A 27,055-nucleotide genomic window follows, 5' to 3' on the forward strand; every position below is an offset into this window, starting at 1 on the left:
CCCCAGCGTGCTCAGTCACAGCTTCTGGCAGTCCTGGAACAACACTAACCCAGATTAAAACACTCTGCCACCGCCAGAGCTGCTGCACCTTGTCTGAAAGCAGAAGACAGCAAAGAAGCCCATCTGAAACTCAGAACAAGGGCTCTGAAATCCAGGAATTCTGTAATGGGATCAATGCAATCTCAACTCCTGAAGTGGCCACTCAGGGGACAAAGTTGAACCAAAGTTGAGATTTTTTTAAATCTCTTTTAAAACAAATCTCACACATCTCTGAAAACCTGCATTCCATAGGAAAACAAACTACCAAGATCTGTTCTTAACTTCCCACTGAAAATCTGAAAAAAAATCATCTCACTTCTCCTAAAGGAATTGTGGAAAGTCATTATTTCTCAACTTGTTCTTAATTTTAAGGAAGTTCTAAATTTTCAGGGGCACCACAGCTGGTTATAACGTTAGAAATAACATTAATTCTGCCTTAAATCACATCATCACTGAAAAAACCCTAAACCTGAAGGCCAAAAATGGAGAACATAATTACTAATAAGTTGTGTTGTGCAGTTCAGCCCATCACCCTGCAGCCCTGGATTGCACATGAAATCTTCAGAAATAAGAGAAAGATCTGCTTGGTAGTGAAAATATAATTTTATTTAACAATAGCTGCCAGCAGTATACTGGTATATCTGTAAAAGATGTTCCAGAAAGTGAAAGACATAAGCAAACTACAACAAATTGTATCAACTCTTCAAGTATTTCTGCAAACCACGCTCCAATCTTCGATGTCCTGTCTTGGGAGTCTCCATCCCCTCATCCTGCTCCCACCCCCTCCAGAAACCAAACTCAGGAGTTGGTGGCACAGGTTCTGAGGCAGATGGAGCATTTCTCACTTGGGTTACAGCCTTCTCCTGAAAAATCTTCACTGGATGGGTTCAGATGCTTCTGAGTGCAAAGGGAGAGCAGCAGAGTCGGCTGCACTTCACCACTTTTTGTTCTGCACCCAGATAGGCATCAGTGGGTTTGGCTCCAGCAGCTCCCATTTACTCCTGTCTGTGCTCCTTTGATACCAAATGCTAATTTGCTGCTTTAGCATAAAAATTTGATTACATCTCTCTCCTTATCACGCAGCTCTGGATCAGTTTGGACATGCCCAGTGTGGAGAAAACACCGATTTTATGGGAAAATGCAAAGCTGCAAGCTGGGGCTGCCTTGTGGGACATGCAGGGAAGGGATGGACAGGGTGGAATTGTTCCACAAGTCCCACACACTTCTTGTTCCACAGGCAGCCTTTCCACAGCAGGGATCTCCTCAAGAAAGAAAAGCTTTGTTAAGGGGAAAAAAATAAAATACTAATGCACCTAGGATAATCTCTTCTCCCACACAAAACCAGGGTGCAGGTGATGGATTTTCCCCTTGTGTTCAGGAAATACACAAGTCACCTGTTTTAATGCGAATTTAAGCATATTTCAGCTTGAGAATAAAGTGAGTTATTCAGCATGCTAATACATGCAACCAACTTGCAAACTGGAATGCCTACTTGAAAGGGTAACTGCTGTTTTTAAATTGGAGAAGGGGCTAGAAGCAGCATTTTAAATTTAAACAGGGGGTAGATTAATTGCTGTTTGATGAAATTAAAAATGCATTTAAAGATCAGATTGTAAACAAGTTGACAGAAGTCAAGAATTTACATAGTTATGAAAGGGCTTGTTTAATTAGTGTGGAGCTGGTGATTGGGGCCAGATGAAAGTGCTCTGCCCACAGCAGACGCTGCCGTTCCCCTGCTCTGCAGGGATCACCTACGGAGCTGGAGCTGCTCCTCCCCACCAGATTCCTGCTCCCTCCCCGAGCCAGGAGGGGCTGGGCAGCTCCTGCCACAACAAAACTGCAGCAGGAAGCCTGAGAGACACCCAGGACAGTTCCCATGCCAGGCTGGAGCTCATTGGGATTCCAGCTCCGAGGGAAAGGCTGCTCTGGGTGAGATCGGGAACCCACTGGTCACAGCCAGAGCTGGAACTCTGCTTGCAAGCTCTCAGACACAGTTAAACCTCTGAGGGAGGAGGGCAGTGGTTTGAAGGGGTCTGAACGGTGTCAGAAGAAGCCTGAGCTGGTGTTTAAGGAGGTGGGGGTTGCTTGCAGGAGCTCCTGGCTGTGGGTGCCCTGCTCTCTGCACTCCAGGGACAATTCCCTGGGGAAGGGAGCACAGCCTGACTCCAAACCCCATCAACACAACTTCCAAGGGCCATCCTGATCTGTTTTTGTGAAGTTTTTAGCTCTCCTTTCAAAGATATGCCCACAATCACGTGCTTCCTACAGCTTTGTGAATTCTGTGGTGGCCAAGAGCACCAAACCAAGGAGGGTTGGGTTTGGGGTTTTTTTCACCCTACGTGTCATTAAAAATGCTGTTATCTAAATCAAGTCATTCCTTTTTCTAGATGTCACGTTGTAGCAGAGACTGAAGCCCTACAGAGGATTCTTAGGGCTGAGGAACTTTATTGGGGAGGGGAACGTGACATCAGAACACAGTAATTAATAAAGGGCTACAGCCAAGGTTCTCCTAACCAGGTCACTCCCCAGGATTCCCCTCTGTGCCTAAACATTCCTGAAACAAATCAGAACAGGGGCTAAGTGTATCTGAGAGAGTTGCCTTTGAAAGAGATGTGACAGGATTGCTAAGTGCCTTTATATTGGAATTCTAGCTCTAGGAAGGCAAGGCAAGGCACCACAAGCCAGGGATACAAATACGGATCTGGTTCTCTACCTCTTCTATGTCCAACTAACTCCATGGGTACATAAAGTAGCAAAAAGCAGGATGCTTAGAAAAGTCAGGCTGGTTTTCAGAAAGCCAGTGCTTTACCAAAAAAAAAAAAAAAGAAAAAAAGAAAAAAATTAGTGTATAAAAGTGTTTGTGTGAGCATTTCCACGTTATTGCAGAATGTTAAATATTCCAAGAACAACCTAGCAGGAATAGCACTTTCCAGCTTCTAAAATCAGTTAAATATAAAAGTATCTTTACAAAAAAAATAGGCATATAAGTCTAGCATTCTTTGGAGTTGTTTATGATGGTCTTTGAAAAATAACCTAGCAGTTTATTTCGTGCATCAAAACCATTAATTTTAAACAAGAAAACTATTCCCTGGTTTAGAAACATTTGAAAATTGCTTTTAAAAAATTGTAGTGCTATTCCTCAGTGTTGCTGTAAAAAGATTTAATTATAGTAGTGCAATGATTATGAGTATGCAAAACTGCAGTCCAGGTGCACAGAAACAATTGGGATAAAGTCCATGGAAAGGACTGGATTCCACCACCATTTCTTTACAGAATTCCCAGATTTCCATTCAGGAAAAAAAAAAGCCACCCTACTATCATTTAAGGCAAATGTTCTTTTTAAAGGTCACTTTAGCTTTCTTCAGGGAAGAAAGGGCATTAAAAAGTTCCCATTTCATGGCTCTCAGTCCATTTTGCATCACTAATCATTGCACTGCTATTCCCCACCCAGAGTTAGGACACTACAGTTTCCATGGATTTGGGCTATGACAGAACAGATTTTTAAGTAAAAATCACCAAAAATACCTATACAAAACAAAAAGGCTCTTAACTACCAAAAAGAAAGCCACTTGCAATTCTTAAGGTGAACAGAGGGCAGCTTCCAACTCTGTTTCCTGATGGAAAATCCTGACAATTATTTGTTTGCTGCAACTCAAAATTCATACAATGCAGGTATTTAAATCTCCTCAAGCTCTTGAAGACACAAAAAACATCAACTCTGAGCTTTGAGCTTCCTGCCCCAGCTCTCAGGCCTGGATTCAAACTTCCCTGATGCTGAGGTCATTCAAATCCAAGGTTCACATTGAGTCCATTCTCAACCATTACCGTGACTTCAAATCCAAGAGATTTTATAAAAATACAACAAAACAAACCAACAAAACATCGCCAAATATTTTGCAAATGGCTCTTTTGGATACTAAGTTCCCTTCTCTATGTAAATAGGATAGACAAGCAGGTACAGTTCAATGTGTCACAGGTATGACAGGTGTGTACAGATCTTCTGGAAAAGCAATAAATTCCAAAATACATAAATATTCCTTGTACCATACAGTGAGACAGGATCCTAAACCAATTCCTGGACAAATCATGGACCAAATGTTTACAGAGAAAAGCAGCAGGGGCGAGCCAGCTCTTCAGACTGAAGAATCCAGAGTCACCCCAGTGCAACAGGAACACGACTGCATCGACCATGCTCAAAGGCTGGGAGAGGAGGTCAGGAAAAACAAGCCTGTAATTAAAGTCTGCAAACTTTAGGTAATTACTGTACCTGGTCTATCCACGTGGCTTGGAGTAACTGCGAGTTCATGCAAAAACCAATTGCTATTGATATGAAAAGAGCAGTCTGTTAGAAGCATTGTTATGGGATATGCAGGACCTGATCCTTTGCAGGTGCTGGTTACTTGGTGAGTCTCTTGGCTACATCACTGTAAGCTATTTCAATCTCCTTGTCTCCAGGACAGGTGTTGGTGAACTCATCCCTGCTGTAAGCATTTGTCAGGTATCTCCAGATCCCTGTCATCTCCTTGGGAATCTCAAAGTTGCGGTATTTTTTGGCCACCACCTGGAAGGACAGAATTATGTTATGAATTTACATCCTTCACTATAAACACTTTTCCAGCCCTGGCCACTCTCTTGTGAAGTTATCCTTCCAGCCTGGACACTTGGGATGACTCCTGCAGTTTCCAGAGGCTGTTCCTGAGGGATGCCCTGGCTGTTCCTGCCTCGCTCCCCTTGGGGCTCTCCTCACCCAGGGAAACTTCTGCAGGCAGCCAGAAACTGAGCCTGTGGCTCCATCTGCAGTACAGAACTGACACGGAGCACTGCAGGCAGGGGAGGGACCAAACCACACTGATGTGGGCACATCTGCACTCCTGTGGCTGTACCAGGCTGTCTCTTACAAGATTCCAACTTGGTTATTTATACCATCCCTTTATTTGTGTCATCACCTTTGTTCTGGAGCAGTTTCCTCTACAGAAGTGAGCAGCCCCCTTCAGCCATTACCTGCTCACCTGATCTTCACTTTCCTCCTCCTCCTTGTGAGCTCTGCAGCTACCTGAGAGCACGAGGTCAGTGCAGGGAATGGGGTTTGCCTCTCTGCTGCCCAGATTCACACCTGCCCTGAACTACACAGCTCAGAGTCCTCTGAGTGACCCAAACCTTGCACAAACTCAGGTGCTATCAGTGCAGTTAAGATTACAGACAGCTGCAATTAGTTGTGCACAGGAATAACACAAACCACAGATATTTTCTGCTGCATTTTCCCTTGCAGCCCCCCAGGTCTGACCTTGACAATGTGCAGCTTGGGCAGCAGGTTGCAGTCGGCCAAGGTCATCTCGTTGCCATCCAGGAATTTGCGTGTGGAGACTGTGACATCCTCCAGGCTGTTCTCATCGATCTCATCGGGCAGGGGCGAGTTCAGGTACTCATCCAGCTTCTGCAGGGTTTTCAAGAGGCCACGTTCTAAGGCTGCACAGGAAGGCATGATTCAAAACAAATATTAAACTGAGGCTGCTGCCAGATCTGAAATACAAACCCCACATCCCTGTGCTGCCCTGAAGGATTTGTAACCCTTGGGGTTTTTTGTGCCTCTGTGCTCACCAGAACACTGAAACTGGACCAGAATCTCTTTAAATATCCCACAAATGCAGGTTATTTACAAGCTGGCTAATACAGGAGTTTGCACTAATTTAAAATACTGTAAGACTGCCCACAAGGGTTTATTTTTGGTTTAAAAAGTGGCTTATGTCAGTTTCTTAAGACTGTGCCTAACTGGCTTAAACTGATTAGAATTAAGCTATGCTGGGGTTTATATACATTTAAACATAATCTGTTTAATGTCACATGCTCAGCAAACAGCCCTGACCAACCCAGAGCACCCAGGCTGGTGCTGGAGCACAGGAATCCAGCAGGATTTGGAATGGAGCAGCAGGTTTATGGAATGCAGCAGCAGAGGGCAGCACACCCCAGAAAATCCCCGGGTTATTTGCCAACTGTTTACAAATATTTTGCATCTCTCCCTTTGAAAGGCAGCAGAAAGGAACCCTGATTCCCTGAGTTTGGTTTTCCCTCTAAGTACTTTGAGGACAAAATTGATTTGTACTGAACTACTTAAAGGCCCAGCTGTGAGTTCTTTACCACTTATTGATCCCTCGTGTGAAATCTCCTGTTTTCCCTCCACACAGAAAGGTTGTAATCCTTTAATGGAAGTGACATAAACTAAGCTTAGCTCAGAACTCTGAATGGGAGCCCTCAGTCCTAGAGAGGTGAAATAAGAGCAGCAGCTGCACAGAAATTCAACCACTGGGGCATGACACAAACTCTGCCTGAAATTTGCTTCTGGATGTTGAAACATTTATCCTTCATTCAAGAGTTTTGAGTGGCTGTTGCACAGAGAAGATCCAGCGCCAGGGATATTTACAGACCATGCACACCGCACTGAAATTCTGATTGAACTGAATTATCTTTCAAATGTTGAAAATTCTGACATTAAATTGAAATAAGATTTTAATTCATGAGACTCTCAAGCGCCCACCAACATGCAGCTAAATCTGTCAGGGAGACACTTCCCACAGAGCTGCTCTGAAAAACACAAACAGTGAATCAGGAGTGCACTGTCCCCCCAGTGACCCACCTTCATTAGCTTCTGGTCTAGAGTTCTTGATAAAAGCAGAAAATTTGGCAAATATATCCATTCCAGCAGTGTTGGATTCTGGATGCTTTGGTGAGAGTTTCAGGTACCTGAAAAGCAGCAAGGAGCAGATCTACAGCACATTTAGCAAAATGGTGCTCATTATCTATTAACTAGCAAAAATGGCACTTTGGTACTGATTTATCCTTTTCCAGACTGGCTCCTGAAGTGCAGTATCACACACTGAGGTTTTTAAACCTTTTCCAGAGGGAAGAAAAGCACATTGCTGCTTTCTGAACCAGACATTTGGTACAAGCAGAGTGTCTGAGGAGCCCAGGGCACCAGAGCTCCCTCAGTCCAGTGCTGCCAAGGGAGCACATCACTCATCTGTAAGCAAAATACTGGGTTTTCCATTTCAATTAGCATCAGAGAATTATGGACTCCACATCCCTTAACAAAAACATGAAGTTTTGCCATGCTGAAAAGACAAAACAGTTCAGTCTGTTAAAGGCAGTGTCTGGATCTGCCTGCCAGCTGAAGAGTACAAAGCCAAGAGTCTGGAGAAAGTTTGAACACATTAAAACAAATTCTCACTACAGTTTAGGACTAAGTTTTGTACAGCAGACTCATCTTCATTTGCATTATTTGGACACAAATGTGCCTGTCACCAAAAGGGAGAGTTTGAAAGTGCAGAAAGGATGACTGGGGTATACAAAGGATATTTATAAAATAATCTAACAGAGAAAACAGTTTTTGATCTAAAGATGAGGGAGCTGAGGGGAGGAAGGTATGACAAGCAAGAACTATTCCATGTCTTCAGTTTATTGATGCTGAAGAACATCTTAGGGCAGCAACCCCCTGTGAGAGCTGTGCCTGAGGTGACAAACCACCAGTTTAACACTTACTTGGGTGGGGCCAGAACATCTTCCAGGAACTCTTCAATCTTGTTCACATCTGTTCTCACTTCCCCATTGTATGTGATGAAGGGGGGGTGAGTGCCTGGAGCCAGATTCTGAAGGTCTGCTGGTTTCCTGGGGTGAGATGCAAACCCATGAAGAGTAAGCAGGGGACAAAATTTCATTGCTGTGACCACAAAAGCACTGCTGAGGTTTCCACATCCTCAGTTTCAAATAGACACCACCAGTTTTCTTTCTTAAATCTGAGTTTACAATTAAACATTTTGAATACACATGCTAAAAATCAATTTAAAACAGTTAAAAACAATCTCCTCCTACCTCTGGCTGTGTTTATTCTCAACTCAATCCAATGCTGACTAGAAGAGGGATACCTATACACACACCTCACACTCTGCCTCCTTCCCCAGCCCTACAGAGCAGTTTATATATAGCATAATCTGTGCTAATCCTCCCCCCTCACACAGAGCTGCTCTGGAAAGAAGCAGCTCTGCCCCAGCCCAGTGAATAAAGCATTTATTACATGCCCAGGGAGGCTGGTTCCAGGCAGGCTGACAGAGGCTTGAACATCATGGTTAAAATTACGTTTCAGTTTCCCCCAGTGAAAAAAGGTATTTACAAACAAGAGCAGCACACCTGAGAGAGGAATTCCACACTGGGATTATTCATGAGAGAAACAGCAAGAATCTGAAATACTCAGCCATTTCTAGCTCTATTTCTAACAAACATTTCCCTCAGGCAGCCTGGCCACCACCTCCTGCTGGCCCAGCAACAACAAACCCTGGCCCAGCTGAAAGCTCTGCCAAGGCAAAGCTGCCCCTTGGCTCCTGTTTGAGCAAATCCAGACTGGACCATAACCCTGAGCTGGGCCTGAGCCCTGTCCAGCCTGGCCACGTTCCTGAGCCAGCTCCAGGCCTGCAGGAACTGGATTTACTGGAAACTGCAGCTGCACTTCAGGAAATGCCCCTGACACCACCAGACAGGGAAACTGAACTGGTGCCATCCACAGCCCCTGCAGGGACTGAGAGAGCAGCTGGACTCCAGGCTGAGCCCACCTTACAACTCTACCTTGTTTTCCATTTCTTACAAAATTAAGAACCCCTGCCAGAATTTCATGTCCTGCCCATGCTGCCCCTTTTCTAGAGCCAAGGTGTGCTTACTTCTAAGACTGAAGGAGAAAAGTGATTTTCATGCTTTACCTTGCTTTAAGCCAGGGGATGGAGACCTTAAGAATACAAGAATTTCACTCTTTTCAGTTTTTAAGCTTCTGAAAAGTTATTTCTCACTAAGAGTTGCCACCACTCTCTCACTTTTAGGATTCAAAGTCTGTCATTGGGTAGTGCTTTAAGTAGCTTAACACTTCATTTAAATACAGCTTTGTAACTCCCAACAATTACAGGAAGTCATCGTGGCTCCCTTCCAGTTCCCCATGTTGGCCAGATAAAATTCCTCAAAAGGAATGTTATTTGAAAAACAAACAGGGGCAAGAGCACAGGATCTGCAGGAATACTATCAAAGGCAAGCTTTAGCTCAGAAACAGATTATTCCAAAGAACTGCCCAAAAAAGTTTTCCAAAGAACCAGAGTGCATCTCAGAGAACTTTATCCATCCAGTCAGAGCACCTGGATCTTTCAAAAGAAAGCAGAGATGAAGATCCCACAGCCCAGCTCAGGGTTTGATTTCCAGTTTTCTGCCCCTGCCAGGAGATCCAAACCAAGCTCTGCTCTAGCACAGGCACACAGGAACAGCCTGAAAAGGCTCAGGGTACAAATTCCCTCAACAGTCAAACAAGAAGGCAATTACTGTAACAGGGATGTTTTCCTTCTGAGATAAAGCTGGAGAGCTTAAAAAAACAAACCAAACCCAAACAAAAACCCCTCCTGTAACCACTCCAAATAATTCCAAGATGGTTTGTGCCTACCCCAAAGTTTACCAGGGGTTTTGGAGGCAGGGCCACATTAATTATCTGGCCACCACTACCCCCAGAGTTAAGGTGTATACACCTCACAGCTTTGCCACAAACCAGAGTAGTAATTAGCATGCAAATTATCTATTGTAGAGCAGACAAATTCCAGCCCCCAAATGTAACACATTTATAAATTACACAAATACTGCAATGAGGAGCTGAAGAGTAACACGGGGAAAAGTCAGCACTAAAACCCCAGTTCTCAGCAGTATTTCACTCTGCTGAAGTTGGATTCACCTCTGGGTGGTCTTTAATATTTAATTTGAATATTCCGCATCATTATTTAAGCTTTGCCTGTCAAAGGAACTGCAAAAACTCCAAATGAAGACGCTTCAATCAGGATTTCAGCCCTCAGCTGAAGGCAAGCTGGCCCTGAGTGCTGCTCCAAGCCCAACAAATGGTTTGTGTAGGGCAGCTCTGCTCTGGCCCCCAGAACAAGGCAGAGCTCTGGGCACTGAAATGCTGCTGCCCAGAAGGGAAGAATGAAGCCTCTGTGTGCCCAAAGAGAGGGAAGAAATGCCTGACTCCTTGCAGAGGGTGGGACTGCCCTCCTCCTTTGCCTATGTGCACATTTTGTGTGTTGAGAGCAGAGCTGAGCACTGCAGAATGTGCCTTTGTTAGCTCAGGGCAGCTCTGCAGGGGAAGCACACAACAGAGGCAGGAGAAGCAGGCTCAGATTTTCCTGTGTCCCAAGTCCCTCACTTGTGAACTTTTGTACCCAACCATGACCTTTTCAGGCTCACAAACAGAGCTGGCCTTGCTGTTGTGCAGCACTGATGTTATGAGGCAGAGGCAAGCAAAGCCTTTTTTTCTTTTTTCTAGTTTTGGCCAACAAAATAAATTCAGTTTTTTTAAACAATTCCTGCTCTGCTCTGTTCCTGTTAGACACAAACTCAAAAAGAGCAGGGCAGATAATTGGCTTGAGTAAAGTGCTCACAAAAGCAGTTTCTTGTGGCAATATTAAGGCACCACCTAACATCTATTATCATTCTGGCAGTGATAACAAGGGGAAACAGCCCCACGTGATATCAAACATTTCCTACTCAGCACTCAGCTGGATGTGATGTTCTGCAAGCTGCACTGCTCTGCCACTGGGTATTGATCAGTCCACAGTGCTAAAGTTGTATTTAAGGACATCTAAATAAAGTCTAAAAGGAATTAAGTTTGTATCAATATCTATTCCAACCTGAATTAGCTGCAGTGGTCCTTTGTTTCCTTTCCCAGAGAACCCCTTCAGTGCACAACACAAAGGTGGTTTATTTGACCTATTCCCCTGCAGATCTTTAATTTTGCACTTATTTTGTGTTTCCCCTTCCTCAACAGAAAAAAAAAATCCTGAAAGAAAGCTTTCCTTGTGTAAGGAAGGTCAACTTCAAACATCTGCAACCAATTTATAGGCTAAAAGTTAGTCTTACATCCCATTCCCCCATCCAATTAACTCCAGGTTGCCAAGGGGACATAAAATAAAGCAAATTCATCAGGAATATTTGGCATTTTAATGATATCTAAACTGGTTCAGCAGTAAAAAGCCTTTCAAACCTAAAATATCTCTGCCCAACCCAGTAACTGCAATAGGTTAAACAACCCCATCACTAAAGGAAAAGGAAATCCCAAATTACCAAGAGCCCACAAGCACCAGTTCTGCCCCTGAGCTTGCAGAAACCACAGCACAGCTTGGTGGAAGAAGTGACACATTTGGTTTATGGGGCTGGCAGCAGCAGCATTTGCAGGGAAATCCCACACTGGCCAGAAAAGCTCTTTGAGCAGCCCCAAATGCACCCAGAGCTGACAAAAGCTGCTTTCTGCCCCTCACCACACATGGAAACCTTTCACAGTCCTTGCCAGCACTGAAGCAGCAACTTCAGTGATTTTTAAAACCCAAACAAGTCACCTCCCTCAAAAAAACCCCCAGAGGTTAAGTCCAGCAGGGTGATTTCTCCCTTCTAAGTTGGATTCAGTGCAGAACACTGTGTTTCTCTTGGCTTTATTCCTGAAATTCAGGTTTGGAGGCACTGGCAGCCTCCCCTCTGCAGAGCTGTGAGCAGCAGAGTTTTCCATCAGTGCTGGGAAAACATGACTTCACACCCAAAGCAAACACAAGGCCCCTGCTGAATTTAGCACTTTCATAAAAAAGAATGCCCAGCCTGAGGAAATGAAGGCTCCTGGATTCACTTCTCACTGGTTTTAGCCACCAAGGTACTCATTTCATAGAGAAGCAGCTGCAGTTCAGGTGACAGCACCATGGTTTATCTGGCTGACACTGAACAAAGGCAGAATATTCTGCATTTTATTCCTACCCTTTTCACTTGGATTTACCTCATGGGCAGGTATTTTCATTATTATTGCACAATAACCAAAATGATCTTAAAAATGTTAAGAAAAGGAGGAGGCTGTCCATTGTTTGTGACAATTATCCATCACTGGAGGTTGACCAGAGGGTGGCTGATTAAAAATATCCATCTGTCCCCACTTAGGGCATCTTGATGTGAAGTCAGGAAAGGAAGAGTCAATATTCAGTTACAAAAGACTTTGTGTGAGTTTTACAGAAGAGCATCACTGAACAAATTCAAGAGAACTTACCATTATTTTTGGTTAGACCATCAATGAATGCACCATTTACATCCAGGTTGCCTCAGTCAATTGTTAGGACAGATTTTAATTTCACAAAACCAGCCTGTGAGCCACAGAAACTCTGGCCAAAGCTTTGTTCCACCAAGGGTGCTGAACTCTTGCTGGCCCAATAATCCAAGTATTTCTTACCTCTTCAGGTCCACTGTTGTGACACTGAACACAACTCCCTTCAGCCACAGGATCATGAAGAGCCTCTGGGAGAAGGGGCAGTTTCCTATGCTCTCACCATCACTGCCAGCCTGCAGGACAGAACAGAGCAATAATTAATGTGGGCAGGGCTGTGCCTCTGCTCCTCTCCCAGCCACTGGAACAGCTGTAGTTAAACACACACTCAGAACAACTGAAACTGCTCAAGTTTTTACTTGTCACGTCCTCCAGCTGCTCAGAAAATGTACAGAGCAACATTTCAGTTATCTGTGCCACTGCCAGGGCTGCAGTGCCCTTGGCAGCTGAACATCCTCCTCTGAGCAGCCACACCTTCTGATGGCAGCTTTCCAATGGCACTGCTGCTCTTTGCTCTTTATTATTCCTTTTTCTTTCTTCTCCAAGGCATGGCTAATTAATTGGAGTCATCTCCCCAGTTCAGTGCCTCTATCTCTCTCTGTGCAGTGCTCCAGGAACTGAGAATTGATTGTACTGCAGGTGTTGTGAGGAAAGACATAACTGTGAGTACATAGAGACTTCACTGACAATTAAATAATATCCCAAAGCCACTTTTTATAGGCAATTTATCAATCAGCCTTTGTCCCAGCACCACAAAGGCCCATTAGAAAGCAGCAGTGAGCTCCCAGTGATAGCAACCATCTCATCATCGCTCTGACAATGAAGGATCCATTGCTGAGTTGGAAAATTTTAGTTTTTTCTGGGCTAGAATGAGGCACTGGAAACCTTTGTTATAAAATCCAATCATCTGAGTACTGGTTCAGGACTTAAAGTAGCCAAATATGTCAGATTATCCTGACATGTACTTTATATCAGATGAGTTTCAATGGATTTTGCTTATTGTTATTATTAGAGTCCTTCCAAGAGTGATTTTCATCCATGCAATTCTCAAAGCCTGGCCAATTCTTTCATCATCACAGTGAGGAGAATTCAGAAAGACTTTGAAAGTAAAGAAGAGTAACAGCAGGATTTTCAAAGGCCAGGAAAAGGGGAAGTTTTCCAGCGAAACTGTCTTAAATTCAGAAAGCTGTTTGGGGTTTTGTAAAGTCATGGGGCCTTTGCAGATAGAGCCGAGTCTCTTTAACAGCTGTTGAGGATTTTTAAATTAATTACTGTTCCTACAGCCAATGGACTCATTCCTGCAAGTGTCCCTCCTGTCAGAGCTCCCAAAGACCTGGCTGTAGATACAGTCAGTTTTCTTCAAACCTTTATTAGTGTCATTAGTAAAGACTTGACAGAGAAAGGAAATTGTTATTCTGCCACAAATTACAAATTGCCAGCTTTATCTTTGGATAGTAGAGTCAAACTTGCAGCAGATTATTGTTAATGGATTGTCTTAAACTCTGCAATGTGTCTGCTCAGGAGGCTGAATTCTAGAAGCATCTAGAAAAAGGATAATGTTAATATTTAACCCATCACTGTCCCTGCACACAGCAGGCTGGATTTCAGCAATTCCCCCTCCCATGTTTACACTGGAACTGACATTCCCTACAGGTAAATTATAGATTTATATTCATCTGCTTTTTCTGCTGCCACGTGTCAGGTCTGATCTACCTTTGGAAAAAAGGGACTGAAAAATGCAACACTGCATCCCATCTAAGGAAAATAGATATTTTGTACTGCCCAGGGTAATTCATGCTTTGAACCAGAAATAATTCTTTGGCTCAGAACTGATCTGAGTCCTCACACTTCAAGCAAAGCCTGAGTTACACCACAGTAACAGAACAGGCTGAAATCCCCATCCCATTAAACTTTACCTGGTCCACTGGAATCCAAACCAAAGCTACTTTAAAATCATAGAACTGCACAAAAAGTTGTTTAAAATTTCAGGCTGACCTGTGACTTTCATTAAGGTCCATCCTCCTAAGCCAAAATCCAAGTGATCAAAAAAGGTCAAATGCATTTACTTATCCTGAAACTTTCCTTCTCTCCCAACACAAGTGCAACATTCCAAGTGAACAACCAACAGCAGCATCTGCTTTAGTTCAGGACAGGCTTTTTGGATTATTTGAGTCAGAGGAGGGGATTAGAGCCCAGTAAGACTCAGAGCCACGAACAAACCCTGATGCACTCTCAAAGCCCAGCAGCCCAAAGGGAGCCCAGACTGTTCTGTCTGCAAACGTTTGTCCCACTTCTGCTCCAAAAAGTCCCAAGTTATTCTGAGCACACACTGGAGAAGGAATGCACTCAGAACGCCAAGAAACTCTGGCTCCAGAGCTCTGGAGCCAAGGAATTCTGCTCTGTAACTGTTTGCCTGAGAGGCCCATTTGGTGTTTGATGCTCCAGCCCCTCCTCAGGAGCAGCTCTGGGTCCCCCTCAATCCGTGGATTCTCCTCAGAGGGTCCCCACTGTGCTGGGTGCTCCTGCAGGAGTCACTCCTGGCTCTGATTTTCTCAGCCAGAACAGAGCTGTGCTGGCAGTAAACTCTAAACTTTACATATTACAAGAATACTCTGAAATCTGACATGATTTGACATGCAGGGGTTAATCACAGAATAATTGTTCTTGTCATTGCCTTGTATTTGGATTCAGGCCATAAAATTCCAGGATATCTTCAGTGTCTAATCCTCATCACCATCAGAGTAAAGCAAATATTAAATGTTTACTTCTTTGCACTAACCTCAGCATAGGTTATTTGTTATTTAACAAGGTTATAGTCATTCTATACTGAGAAGCTTTGGGGTTTTATTTCAAATTCTTTTTAAAACCAGTCTAAAAATCTTTATTACCAGTAATATTGGTAATATTACTAATGCCAAGCTGCCTGCAATTGGGGCAAATTTCCAATTCTACCATTGCACACTGAAGGATATGTATTCAAAAACCTCACCATATATCTAATTTCACTGAATTTCAGGTTTTCAGTTGTAGAGATTAGGACCAGAGAGAGGAAAAGTGCCACACCTCTTACACAGCAAGAAACATGGAAATTCTCACTTGTGTGTTACCCTCTACAAACTGAATTGAATTCAAAAAACTTCTGAGAAGGTGGCAAAAAGGACCTTTTGTAAGACTTTGATTGTAAGACGCGGCACAGGGAGAGCAGAGCCCACACCCTCCAGAACGCTGCTCTGCAGTGCTCTATGAAAACAAATAAAGCTATTTTTAAAGAAACATTAAATAAGAAAGGAAGTTCAAACAAGAATGGGAGAGTTCCAGGCAGTAACAGAGATCAGCTGCTCATCGAGGAGCCAGGCTGGTTTATCACAGCCACACTGGAATTCCTGGCAACTCCCAGAGCCCAGCAGCTCGGCCCATGCAGGAGTGCAGCCCTCGGGAAAGGGAAAAAGCCCAAAATCTGCTTAGCCCAGCGTCTGCAGGAGTGAGCTTAGCTTGGAAGCCACCTCCTCCCTTTCTCTTCCCCTGAGTAGTGATTTCATTCAAATGAGACTGTCCAAAAAAACAAAACCCCAGAGAGTACAAGGAACCAAACATCTGTTTGAGTGGCTGAACAAGCTAAGGGGAGGAAAAATATCCATTTAAATTGTGAAATGTTTGTCTTTACAGCTGCATAAAAATTAACCTGACTCCTGACACGAGCACCTGAGTGGATTTACCTTAGCAAGGGAGTGCTGAAGTTTATTGCAAGACCAACAAAAAGCCAGACAAGCAAAGAAACATTAAAGGGCACAAACCCCTTCTTATACAGCACAGATCTGAGAATTCTAGAAATCCTTGGTCCCAAAGATTTCTGCAAAACTGTTTCAAATATTAATCAGTTAAAAAGAGCCCACTACAAGTTTCCCAAACTGGATCAAATAACTGCAGAAAAATAATAAAGTCAAAGTGCATCTGATGAGCAATGTAACACAGCTCAGTCTCTGCCTGCAAAAACAGAACAAAAGGAAAGGGCAGAACACCAGAAGACCATTTCTTCATTTACCCAAAAGTCTCAAGGGAATTTCTCCCAGATGTGACATCTTTACCAGAAGTGGTAAAAGAAGTTTGGATGAAGAGGCATAAAGACATTTTAGAAGTGTCTCACAGAATACTGTTCACCAGACACAACCACTGGAGCATTGTGATTGCAGCACCAAGGAAATCCCCACTGCCCCAAGTGGGAAAGCTGCACTCTGCAAAGTCTAGAAGAATAATATTCCAGCCAATAAACAGACTGGGGGGAAAATGAAAATGAAAGAAAGGGCATGTTAAAATTCTGAATTCAGTCATCTTGAAATATGTCTTGAGTTCTAACAATGAAAACTAAACCTGCTGAGAAAACTGCATGAGCAACCCAGCATGATGCAAAGCCATTGCCTCAAACCAGCAGATAACAATCAATTTTGCATGCTTAATGAGCAGTAAGCTCATTCCAAAACTGAGTAATTAATAATAATCCTTTAAGGATTACTGTTTTGAGAGGAAATGGTTTAAGGTGAGCTAACAAAGCCATTCAAGTGAAAAACCTGCAGCAGTTGCAAGGTCTGAGATAAAGGAACAGAGGATACAGGGAGTGGTTTGATGTCCCACACATGAAAAGGATCTGCCTGGATCAGCCCAAATCCCTGGACCTTTACCTTGCCAAGCTGAACAGGCACAATTGTGCTGCTGACTGAGGCTGTTGCAGATAAGAGGTAAAGAATGGCAGCCATGGAAGGAGTGACAGCAGTCGATGTAACAAATGCTCCCCACAGTGCCATTGCTGCAACTGCTCCCTGTGCTGGGGCAGAGATGGATGAGCCCCAGGGATGGATGAGCCCCAGGGATGGATGAGCCCCAGGGATGGAGGAGACCCCAGGGATGGAGGAGACCCCAGGGATGCTCTGTGCTCACACCCACTCTGCAAAGCAAAGCAGACCTTAAAGGCTCCCAGTGGCTCAAGTATTGATGAATATTGATGTTCTCTCTCATTCAAAGAGCAAAACAAGTGGCAAGGCAGGGCTGGAAAAGCTTATCTGCAGCAGTGTTCCACTCCTTGCCACCTCCCAGACCTGCAGTTTGAGAAGGGAGTTGGTTTGGTTTTAGGAGAGGAACAGGTCAGGGAGCAAGGCAGAGTCCAGCCCTGACTAAATCCGGTTCAGCCAGATTTAATCTGAGGGCTGAGTGACAGAGACACTTCCTGCTGTCACCTCTGGCACAGCTGGGGCCACGACCTCCAGGGCAAAGCTTTTCCTTGTGCCACCAGGCAGAGCACACATGAACAGAACATTTCAACACAAGGCTGGTACAAAAACGGGGCTGACAGCCCAAAGAACTTCCCTGCCACGATGAACAAAACCAGGAAAGGTGGGAATCAGGGAGAAAAACCAGCAGCACATCCTGCAGAGGGTTCAGGACATCAGAAGTGCCTTTTGAAAGTGAATCCTTAATTTGGTAACACTGTGTGAAGGTAAACTCTCGAGTCACAACCACCACACCCTGCCCAAATTTAGCTCTGCTGACCAACTTAGGCCATGACTGCTACTTTAAATAGCCATTCCTTTGAGAAAAACATGGGAAAATGGAAAACAAAAAGCATCAGGTCAGTGCTGACACCTGGAATTCCCTAAGATAATTAGCCTGAGATAATTAGTGTACATTTGCTATATGTTGACTGACATTAACACACCCAGGGCAAAACCAACCTGAGTTACCACTGCCTCTCCTGACCCCTATCACCATTTGTAACCAACCCAAGTTCCACTTCAGCTGAAATTCCTTTAAACTCGAAAAATACTTCAAAATAATTAACTCAAGTGCCTGTGTTTACTTGAGATCTGCCTCTTTCAGCAGGGAAAGGAATGTTTGCCAGCCCATCCAAGCTGCCCCTTCAGTCATTACCTTTCTGATAAGTCCCCTCTGTGTCACACACTGGACTGGAACAGCCACTGACCATTTTAGGATGATGCCATTTTTACCCTGTGATGCTGCTCCCAAGAAAATCATTAGCAGACTTGTCCTGCACACTTTCCTGCAGCTCCTGCTCATCACTGCCCAATTCTCACTGAAAAGCTTTTGGAAGATGCTGTGGGATCCTCATGGTGTAGGGAAGTAAATTCACAATTCAGCAGGATTTAATTAAGTGCTTCTAGTCCTTTGGAGAACAGGAATTATTCCATGCTCATCCTTTGGAAGAATCAGATGGAGAGTCCCAAACCTGCTTTAAATACAAATTGCCATTTTCTTCAGTGAATAAATGATCTTAATGACAGGAACACAAAATCCTGCCTTTACTGTGGACGTACTCAGGACACCTCCTGGCCTGGCACAGGAAAATCCAATTATTCTCCAATGGCACAGGCCTGGCATCTCTGCTGTGGCAATACCTTGAACGGAGAGCTGGTGTTGAACAAACCCCACAGGATCAGAGGGGCCACACTGATTCCAATGTGCTGGGCAACATCTTGACACAATCTTGCAATTTTCTGCTAGGAAACTGCCAGCAGACAATTAACTCTGCAGCACTGAGGGTTTCTTTTACACTGCCTGAAAGTTGCCTTTGGGTCTCCAGCACATAAACCTAGAGCAGGAATTGTTCATGACAGTGATCCTCTCTCCCTGGATTTATTAAATTTGCTGAAGTACAGTGTGTGCCTTGGCTAGAGCCCAAGAGACCCATTTCCAAACCTCCCCCACCAACTCATGGAGCACCAAAGTGAGAGGAAAGAACTGGAAACGCTGTCACCAGGGCTCAGAAGAACCCAGTCAAATCTGTATCTGTGGCATTTCAGAGTTCTTCAAATAAACCTCTGGCTGTGCCTCACTTCCGTGGGACAGGAAAAGACAGAGCTGTGTTTGTGGTATTTATAACCTCATTTACAGAGATGAGCCAGGGGCTGGGCAGATGAGCAGAGAGAACAACCAAGAGCTGCTCCAGCCTCACCCTGGGCTGCTCCTCCTCCTCCTCCTCCTCCAGGTCATCCCAGCCCAGCTGACTTGGACTGAGCCCAGCAAACCCCAGAGGAGTTTCATGTCAAAATCCCAGCCCAAAGGCACCAGAGCTGGGGGTTTTGAAGCCTGGTAGAACACAGGCTGTGCAGCTAAAGCACTGCCCCAGCCTGGGGGGGAGCAGCAGTGCCCACGAAGGAGGGGCAGTGAGACACAAACTGCCCAAATTCTCAGCAGCCTCTCAAAACCCAGCGCAGTTCTGAACCTGTTCCCCTGGCAGCAGCACATCCAGAAGTTCTGGGCAGGAAAAACATTATCTGAGACCAAAAGTGGGGCTGGAGTTTCTGTTTCAGAGTGAAGGGATTGGGGGAGGTTTGCTCTCTGTCCAACACAAGCAAAGCACAACTAAAAGGCACCTCCCTGACTGAATTCCCCCTCCCCTGGGAGATGGGAGCTGAGTTTCTCCTCTGGGAGCTGTGTCCTGATCTACCCTGAGCTCCAGAACACCGTGTCTCACCTCATGCAGCACCCTGAAAGGCCCAAAAATCTCCTTAGGCTTGCTTTGATTTTATTTTTAGATAAAATCACGTTAAAAAGCTATTTCCTTTATTTCAGAAAAGCAGCTCTCCAAAGGACAGAGCCAAAATAGAAAAGCTCCAAGAGAGCCAAAAACCTCTGAGGCTAGCCCAGTAGCACTGACTGATCCCATTAGCTCTTCTCAGGAAAATATACAGATATGACTTCACTCCTGGATTACACTCCTATATTTAGTTTATACCTAATATGGAGATTCAGTGGGGAGAACTCAGTCATTTCCTTTCCTTGCCCTTTGTCTGGCCAACAATACAAGGAATAAGTCTGAACTCTCAGAGAATTCCCACACAAAGATGTTTGTCATTAACAGCAGTTTAGCTTATGTTTTTCACTTCAGCACAAGCAAACACCCTAAAAATCCAGATTGTGCCACAAATGTATTTGACCTGAATTAAAATCCTCAAACTACTCAAAGCAAGTTTAAAAAAATTAATGGCTATATATTTTTTTTAGGGAAAAATATTCTAAATAAAGGATTTAAAGCTTCTGAAGTTAAACCTCTATTGAAACTCCCGTGAAGACAACATAAGAATTTTGGTTTTGGGTGTTTTTACTGTTAAAATATGCACAAACTCTTAATACCACAAAGGAGCACCTAGCATCTATTTTAAGACTAAAACTATATTATTCCACATTGAAGAATATGCAGGAAAAAACCCCAAACCTGATTAGGACAATAAGCTGTTTGTTGCAGCTTATTTACCAAGAACTTTGAAGATAAAAATCAAATTAGATGGATAACAAATACAGATGTAAACTATTTTTCCACAAACCATCAATTTGCAACCAGCCACCACCTTAATTAAATTTTGTTGTCTTAGACAAACCAAGTGCCTCCCCTGGCAGACAAAAACCACCTTGTTTTCTCCCACACTGTCCAGTTCAGGCTTTACAGAACTGCACTGCTCAGTTCACTGGGAAAAGAGAACATCTACCAAAACAAGGCAACAAATCCAATTACTGCCAAGTACAGTTATCCAGCCTTAAAAGTCGTTCTTGTGGATTTTTAAGTGGTATGTCCAGCCTGGCCAGAAGCTGGGATTGGTGCAGGCACTGTTACAAAAGCTTGCAGGCCTTGTGTTTGTCACACCACAAGAAATGTTTCATTTAAACACAATCTGAGCACACACTGGTGAGAAAATAACAGTCCAGGGCTTTTTTTGTCCCTTTGAGCTAATGAACACTTCAAAAAATCAAACTTTAGAGTCCAACAGTCGCTTCCCAGAGTACACAGCTTACTGTTTAGCTTGCAGTTCAAGGAATTCCCCAATTAGGTCCTTCCAAATACAGATTCCTGGAAGGGACAACTCAGCCTTCAAAGATCCACATCCAGAGAATCAGCCACTTCTCTGCTCTCCCCACTCCAGAGCAGACAGGCTTGCTTCTCGAATAAAGAACTCTTTCCATGCCCAAGATGAGGTCAGGATAGCCATGGAAGGAGCAGACAGTGCCATGAGTCACTCCAGGCTGGGAGGGGGATCATCACCAACTTCTCATGCGCTAATCCTGTCCCAGGGCTGCCCACTGCCACATTAGCAGGGCCTCCCACCCACTCCCTAAGTTGATGTAAGGATTTCTCATATCTCATTACTTCTCAACAATCAAGTATTTTTATGGCCACACAAAACTCTCTTTAAAGAGGATCTCGCTGTCTTTACTCGTTTTCACAGGAATGCTGGTGTTCACAGGGCCCTGCCCTGCTGGGTGAACTCCTCACTGCACACTCAGTCACAGACTGACACACAGCACATCAGGACAAGCCCTGGATCCTCAGTTCCTTCATCCCTGACTTTCAGCAGCCTCCAGGCCCCAAAGTTTGCCCCACAACGTTTGCTCTGACACACAGGCTTTTCCTTCATCTTCAAGCCCTCAATGCACACCCTGAGAAACCCCAGCTGGGAAAACTGAGGACAGACTTGTCTTTTGTAGCAGGATCTGTGCTGCAGGAATGTGTCCATGGCATGTGTCCCACGGAGGGAGTGACTCACAGGCACCACCACAGAGCCCAGCCCTCAGCGTGTGAAGGGCCATGAGCTGAAATCTGGGAATTCACACAGATTTTAGAGCCCTCTGAGGGGAAAAGAGGAAAAAGCTTGAATGTTAAGACACACTTCAGCTGCAAAGTCAAACAGAAGTTCTCCTGACAATCAGAGCTGTCTGATGTTAATCATTGGGAAGGGGAGAAGGGATGCCAGGGAATACAACCATTACTCAGAAGCAATTCCTGACTCAAGGAAAGCTAACTCATCTGGAAATGAGTTAACCCTCTGGAAATTATTGCCAGGAGGTTTTAAGCTTACTTACCAATGATTTGCAAAAAAAATGTAACATTTACACTTGAGACCACCTCTGCACTAAGAGCACCAGTTCCTACATCACCAACCAGACCCAAATGAAAAAGCTGAGGATGTTTCTGGCTGTGAGGACTTCCCCAGGCAGAATTTAAAGGAATTAGAGTTTGCTGGCCAGAGAAGGAAAAGGCCTGATTTATACCCACTGAGCACGGGATATAACTCAATGGTTACACCTCAGTTTACAAAGGGCTCCTTCACAACACTCCCAAGAAATAACCCTCACATGACATTTTGCTGTCTATACCAAACACATATCAAAGACAGGCTGAGGAGGCTCTCAGCTGCTGAGGTTACATCAAGCCCTCCAAGGATGATCTGGTGCATAAGGAGGAGACTTATCTAATAAGATTATCAAGCAATAACCCTGCCAAGAGTATCTCTGAGAAGCAGCACTGCATGTCTCCAGTCCTGTTATTTCCTTGTACTGATGTACTTTAAATCATACAGCTACTTCGTGGGTGAAAAAAAATAAAAACTGATGACAAAGAAGCTCAGGGATGGTTTGTAATAAACCAATGTACAGAGCTACAGGGCTGCAGAGTGCCACACCACAGCTTACATAAGGGAATGAGCACAGGGTGAGACAAAGGCAGACCTGAATCCACACAAATCCATCCTCTGGAGATGCTCGCATCCCCTTCCTGCCTCAGCCCCAGCACTGCACTGAACAAAACAGACCCCGAGCCCGGAAGACAAACAGTTCACCTGCCAAATGTGTTTGGTTCAGATACACAAAAACAGAGACAAGCTTCTGCTACAATCACTGGGAGTGCTTCAGAGTGGGGTATTTATTAAATGTGAAATCACAGCTTTTTCTTTTGTACTGACAGGCAACTCAAGGGTAAACAGATAGGAGACTCTATCTGATTTTCAACACAGGTGCCCCATTTTGCAATGACATCTCACTTGAGAGCTGCCAGAAATCCAAGGTCTGATTAATTACAAGTACACACATGTTACCCGTGCAGAGGGGAAACCTTCCTCCAACCCATGCCATGCCAGCAGAGATACACAACTCTGAATTCCTCATTAGTGGAGTCTGGTGTTTGTTTCCTTTAACACTGAACTTGTTGACCCTCTGTGTCTTCACCTTGGTACAAGCAGAGGATGCAATCACTGAGTGCCCTCCAGAACGCCCAGGGCTGAGCTTTCCAGCAGCTCCATCCTCACACACTGCCTGACAGGAACTGCACAGGCAGTTCTGTAACTGTTCTGTGATTTCCACAGGTGACTGGGCCTATTTGACCAAGTCACCTCACCACGTTTTTTATTTACAATAAAATTCCACACACCACCAATGAAAGCACAGCTATTATTCCAAGCGACCTGTCTGAGCTGCACTCCAATCCCAGAGCTCAAGTTTCTCTGAGCACATTCACCACAATGGAGCCTTCACTGCTCTGAAATGCCACTAGGGCACATAAAAATATTCCTGTTAGACAATGGAAGCCTCCCTCGTTAATAAAACATGGAACAGACAAGGAAACGAAATGAAATCAGATACATCACTGCTTTTGTCCTAATCAGCTCTCAGGAGAAAAGACTCAGAAAATATTTACACTTGGTTTAAAAGAGACCACAGGCAGCCCACCAGCTCTGGAACCAAATAAATTCTGGAAGTTTTCATTGTGACACCAAGAAACAGAATCACCACTGCAACAGTTTCTTACCTAAGTATCCTAATCCTGCACAGAGTTCTCAGGCTATGGAAATAGAAGTTTCAGCAGATCGATACATGGTCTGCTGGGAAAACTCGTATCAATGTGCTGGTGACAACACTGTGACAGTCATTCCCAACTGAGCCCGGCCTTGTGTGTGCTCCTCCCCGCACCTCGCCCATCCTATTTTGTTACTGATCACAATTTAATAAGGCTCAAACCTCACAGGTTGGGCACAGAGCCAGACCCTTTCTCCTGCTTCACAGGTTTGTTTCTCAAGCTTTAATCCCTACCTTTGTTTCATCTCAGGTCTGGCTGCTACAATCCTTTGTGCTCAGGTCATGCAGTCACCGCCCCTGGGCCGGGCGTTGGGCTGAGTTTGGTCCAGAACTTTTTCCACTACCTCTGCCTGAAGAGCTTCCCTGGCTAACAGGGCACAGGTAGATCCCAGACACAGCTTGAAAAGTGATTATCTGAGTGGAGAAACTCTCAGTAACTTCGGATTTTTTTTTTCTAGATTGCACCCACAACCACATGAAAAAACTGCAAGTGAGTCTTCCATTACCAGAGGAAAAAACAATTAGTAAAATCCAGTTTTAGTGCTCCTTTAGACAGACACTTGGGTCTCTTCAACAAACATACTCTGCTAGCAACTTCTGAAGTGAGCATCTAAATGAGTCAGAAAACAAGATTTTATTTGCCTTACAAAAAAGCTGTCCTGATAATCCTCAACAGCTTCAGTAAAGTGTGGGATAGGCAGCAACACCCAGGGGAAACAACTGTTTTGGTTCTGTCTGTTGGTCTGGGGGTTGTCCTTTACCTGAAGGATTTTATAGGAAATAACCTTTACCTGAAGATTGTGAAGGCAGGCAGTAATAAACTCTTATTTTAGCCTGAACTTTATCCTTAGGGCAGACAGTGCTCAGCGTGCAGCAGTCATCCATAACAATGGGAAAAGGTTTCCTTGAGGGAAAAAATCCTCACCGATAACCCAAAATTTAGCTTTCTTAAACCCACAGCAATAAAGAAATTTCAACTGAAAAGAACAGAAAAATTCCCTTTTTTCCCCCTTTCATATAATCTCACATGTTTATTGGTCCAATTCTGATTTAATCAGAATGAACACATCTCTCTCAAAACTATTTTTACAGCTTCTTCCATGCCACTCCTCATGCATTAAATATTCTCTTTAAACACACCCACAAAGCTGATTTCCCTCTGCCCCCAAATCATTGTGCCATCAATCACTGCTCGAATTTCGTTAAAAATAAGAAAAATCAGCTGACGAACTTTAGGACAGATGAAGACAAATTGGCATTTTATATTAAAGATACACTGCTATAAATAATTCAAAGTAATCTGTAACTTAATTGCTGCAGTTGTAAGTTCTAACCTCTATACTAAAAGCCTAAATATTCTGACCAAAATCGGATCTGGAATCCTTCACTGCAATGGTCTCCCTGGGGTCCCATTAGTGCCTCTTGATACTACTATTAGGAAGTGTGAAAAGAGGAAAAATTCAACACCTTTAGAGAGTATCATTTAAGAAATAAAATCAATATTTAATAACTTATTTCCAAAACTCTAGCTGGAAATTCTCATGTTTGCCATTGCTGCTTTTATACAAAACAATTCCCAAGTTCCCAGATGAAGAGATCTCTGATTTTCTCACTGCAATTGGAAGAAACTTCATCTGAAGAATGTAAATACTTTCCTGTAGAGGCTTTCATTAAAGGACGTTTAAGCACAGAAAGAGAAGATTGCACGGAGTAATTGTTGTTACTTTTGATATGAAGTAAAAGTAAGATGCTGCATCACCAGAGTCCCGGAGGATGCAAAATATTGCATCATACAGCAATAAATGAATGCAAAACATGTGGAGATACCATATGGTATCTTCGCCAGATAAGGGCAGTACAACACATGTTCATTCTTCTAGTTTGGATAAAAACCTGGTGTTACTTTACATATTCACTCCCCGTCATAAAAAGTAGACTTTTGGGGCGGGGAGCGAGCAGTAACTCGTGGTTTTGCTGCTTTTTTTGCCGCCTTCCTGCGCTTGGCCGGGCACACAATGCCGAGCGAGGGCGATCCATTGTGGCGCTCGGTTCTTCCCTTGTGCCAGCGCTGCCCGCGCTGCTGCCCCGCACCCGCGGCACCCTTTGCTCCGGCCGGAGAATCTTCCAGCAAAACGCATCCGGGCCGCACTTTTCTCCCACAAAAAAGTGACTTTTCTTGCGGTCCGCTGGCGCTACCGCCCGCTCCATCTCCGCGCTCTGACTCACCGCGGCTCCCGCACTCCCTCCCGGCGCCGGGCACACGCCCTCGGCTCCGCTTTTGGGCCCGCACCGCGCCGGGAGCCGCCCCGAGCGGAGCCCCCCGCACCCGCGGGGTGTTCGGGGGGTTGCCCCGAGAGGTTTCCCTCGCCGTGCCCGGTTGAGGAGCGGGGTCGGCGGGGAGCGGGGTGCGCACGGAGGGGCCCGAGGGAGCCGTGAGGGGACTCGGAGCCCCCCGGGCGGGAAAGCTGAGGGAGGAAGAAAGGGGGGGGAGCGCCCAACGGTCGCGCGCGCGCGCGCGCTCGGCGCTCAGACGGGACGAGACTCCCCCGCCCCATCTCCCCTCCCCTCTCCTCCTCTGCCTCCCCTCGGCCGTACCTTGACGAAGAGCTCGATGACGGGCTCCTTGTCGCCTTCCTTCAGCCCGTTAACCGGCACGGACAGCGCCATTGCTCTCTCTGCTGCAGCCCCTGCCCTGCCCCGCCTCGCCCGCCGCTGCCACAGCCGGGACGGCGACGCCGCTCCGCTCCCCTCACCCGCCCTGAGCGCGACTGAGAGCGGCCCCGCCCCGCGCCTGGAGCCCGCCGGGGATGGGCGGGGCCTCGGGAAGGGGCGGGACAATAAGTGAGGGGGCACCGCTGAGGGGGCGTGGCCTCCCTGAGGGGACAATGCTGGGCAGCGCTGAGGGGGCGTGGCCGCCGTGAGGGGACAGTTCTGAGGGGCAGCACCGGCCATGGCGGCCGCGGAGCCCCCTCAGGGACGGGGGTCCCCGCGGTCCTCCAATGGCGGCGGGGATACCCCCGTGTCAGCCATGGGCGCCCCGGCCGTGAGACACCGCCCGTGGCTGATGTCATGCTCGGTGACAACGTCTGGGAGCGGCCTTAGCGGGGCCAAGCCCTGTGGGTGCTGCCAGTCCTGGGGTATGTGGTCCCCCGCCATCGGCTCAGCCTGCCTCACCCTCAGGTAAAAAACTTAAAATCTAGAAATTTCCCCTTATAAATCCACCACACCAGAGCAGCACAAACA

The 27,055-nt window shown here is 45.2% G+C and overlaps 1 protein-coding gene across 1 annotated transcript; it reads right to left on the bottom strand.

Annotated features, from left to right (window-relative positions):
- Positions 1–618: 618 nt before the first annotated feature.
- Positions 619–26,598, bottom strand: CLIC4 (chloride intracellular channel 4). Its single transcript, XM_030964497.1, has 6 exons — positions 26,408–26,598; positions 12,308–12,417; positions 7,573–7,698; positions 6,671–6,777; positions 5,324–5,505; positions 619–4,600 (listed from the first exon to the last, which is right to left on the bottom strand). Exons 1-6 carry the CDS (start codon positions 26,477–26,479, stop codon positions 4,436–4,438), a joined length of 762 nt encoding a protein of 253 aa, XP_030820357.1. The 5' UTR covers positions 26,480–26,598; the 3' UTR covers positions 619–4,435.
- Between the last annotated feature and the right edge of the window lie 457 nt (positions 26,599–27,055).

This window comes from Camarhynchus parvulus, chromosome 23 (assembly GCF_901933205.1).
Source record: "Camarhynchus parvulus chromosome 23, STF_HiC, whole genome shotgun sequence".
NCBI lineage: Eukaryota > Metazoa > Chordata > Aves > Passeriformes > Thraupidae > Camarhynchus > Camarhynchus parvulus.

What these genes read in the sequence shown, in the direction of transcription:
- CLIC4 (XM_030964497.1), bottom strand. Translation starts at nt 26,479, where the DNA reads ATGGCGCTGTCCGTGCCGGTTAACGGGCTGAAGGAAGGCGACAAGGAG. An exon ending in GATGTTCTGGCCCCACCCAA is followed by an intron (nt 6,778 to 7,572) that starts GTAAGTGTTAAA and finishes GCTGCTTTTCAG; the next exon opens with GTACCTGAAACTCTCACCAA. An exon ending in CCAAGCTGCACATTGTCAAG is followed by an intron (nt 4,601 to 5,323) that starts GTCAGACCTGGG and finishes CTGTCCTTCCAG; the next exon opens with GTGGTGGCCAAAAAATACCG.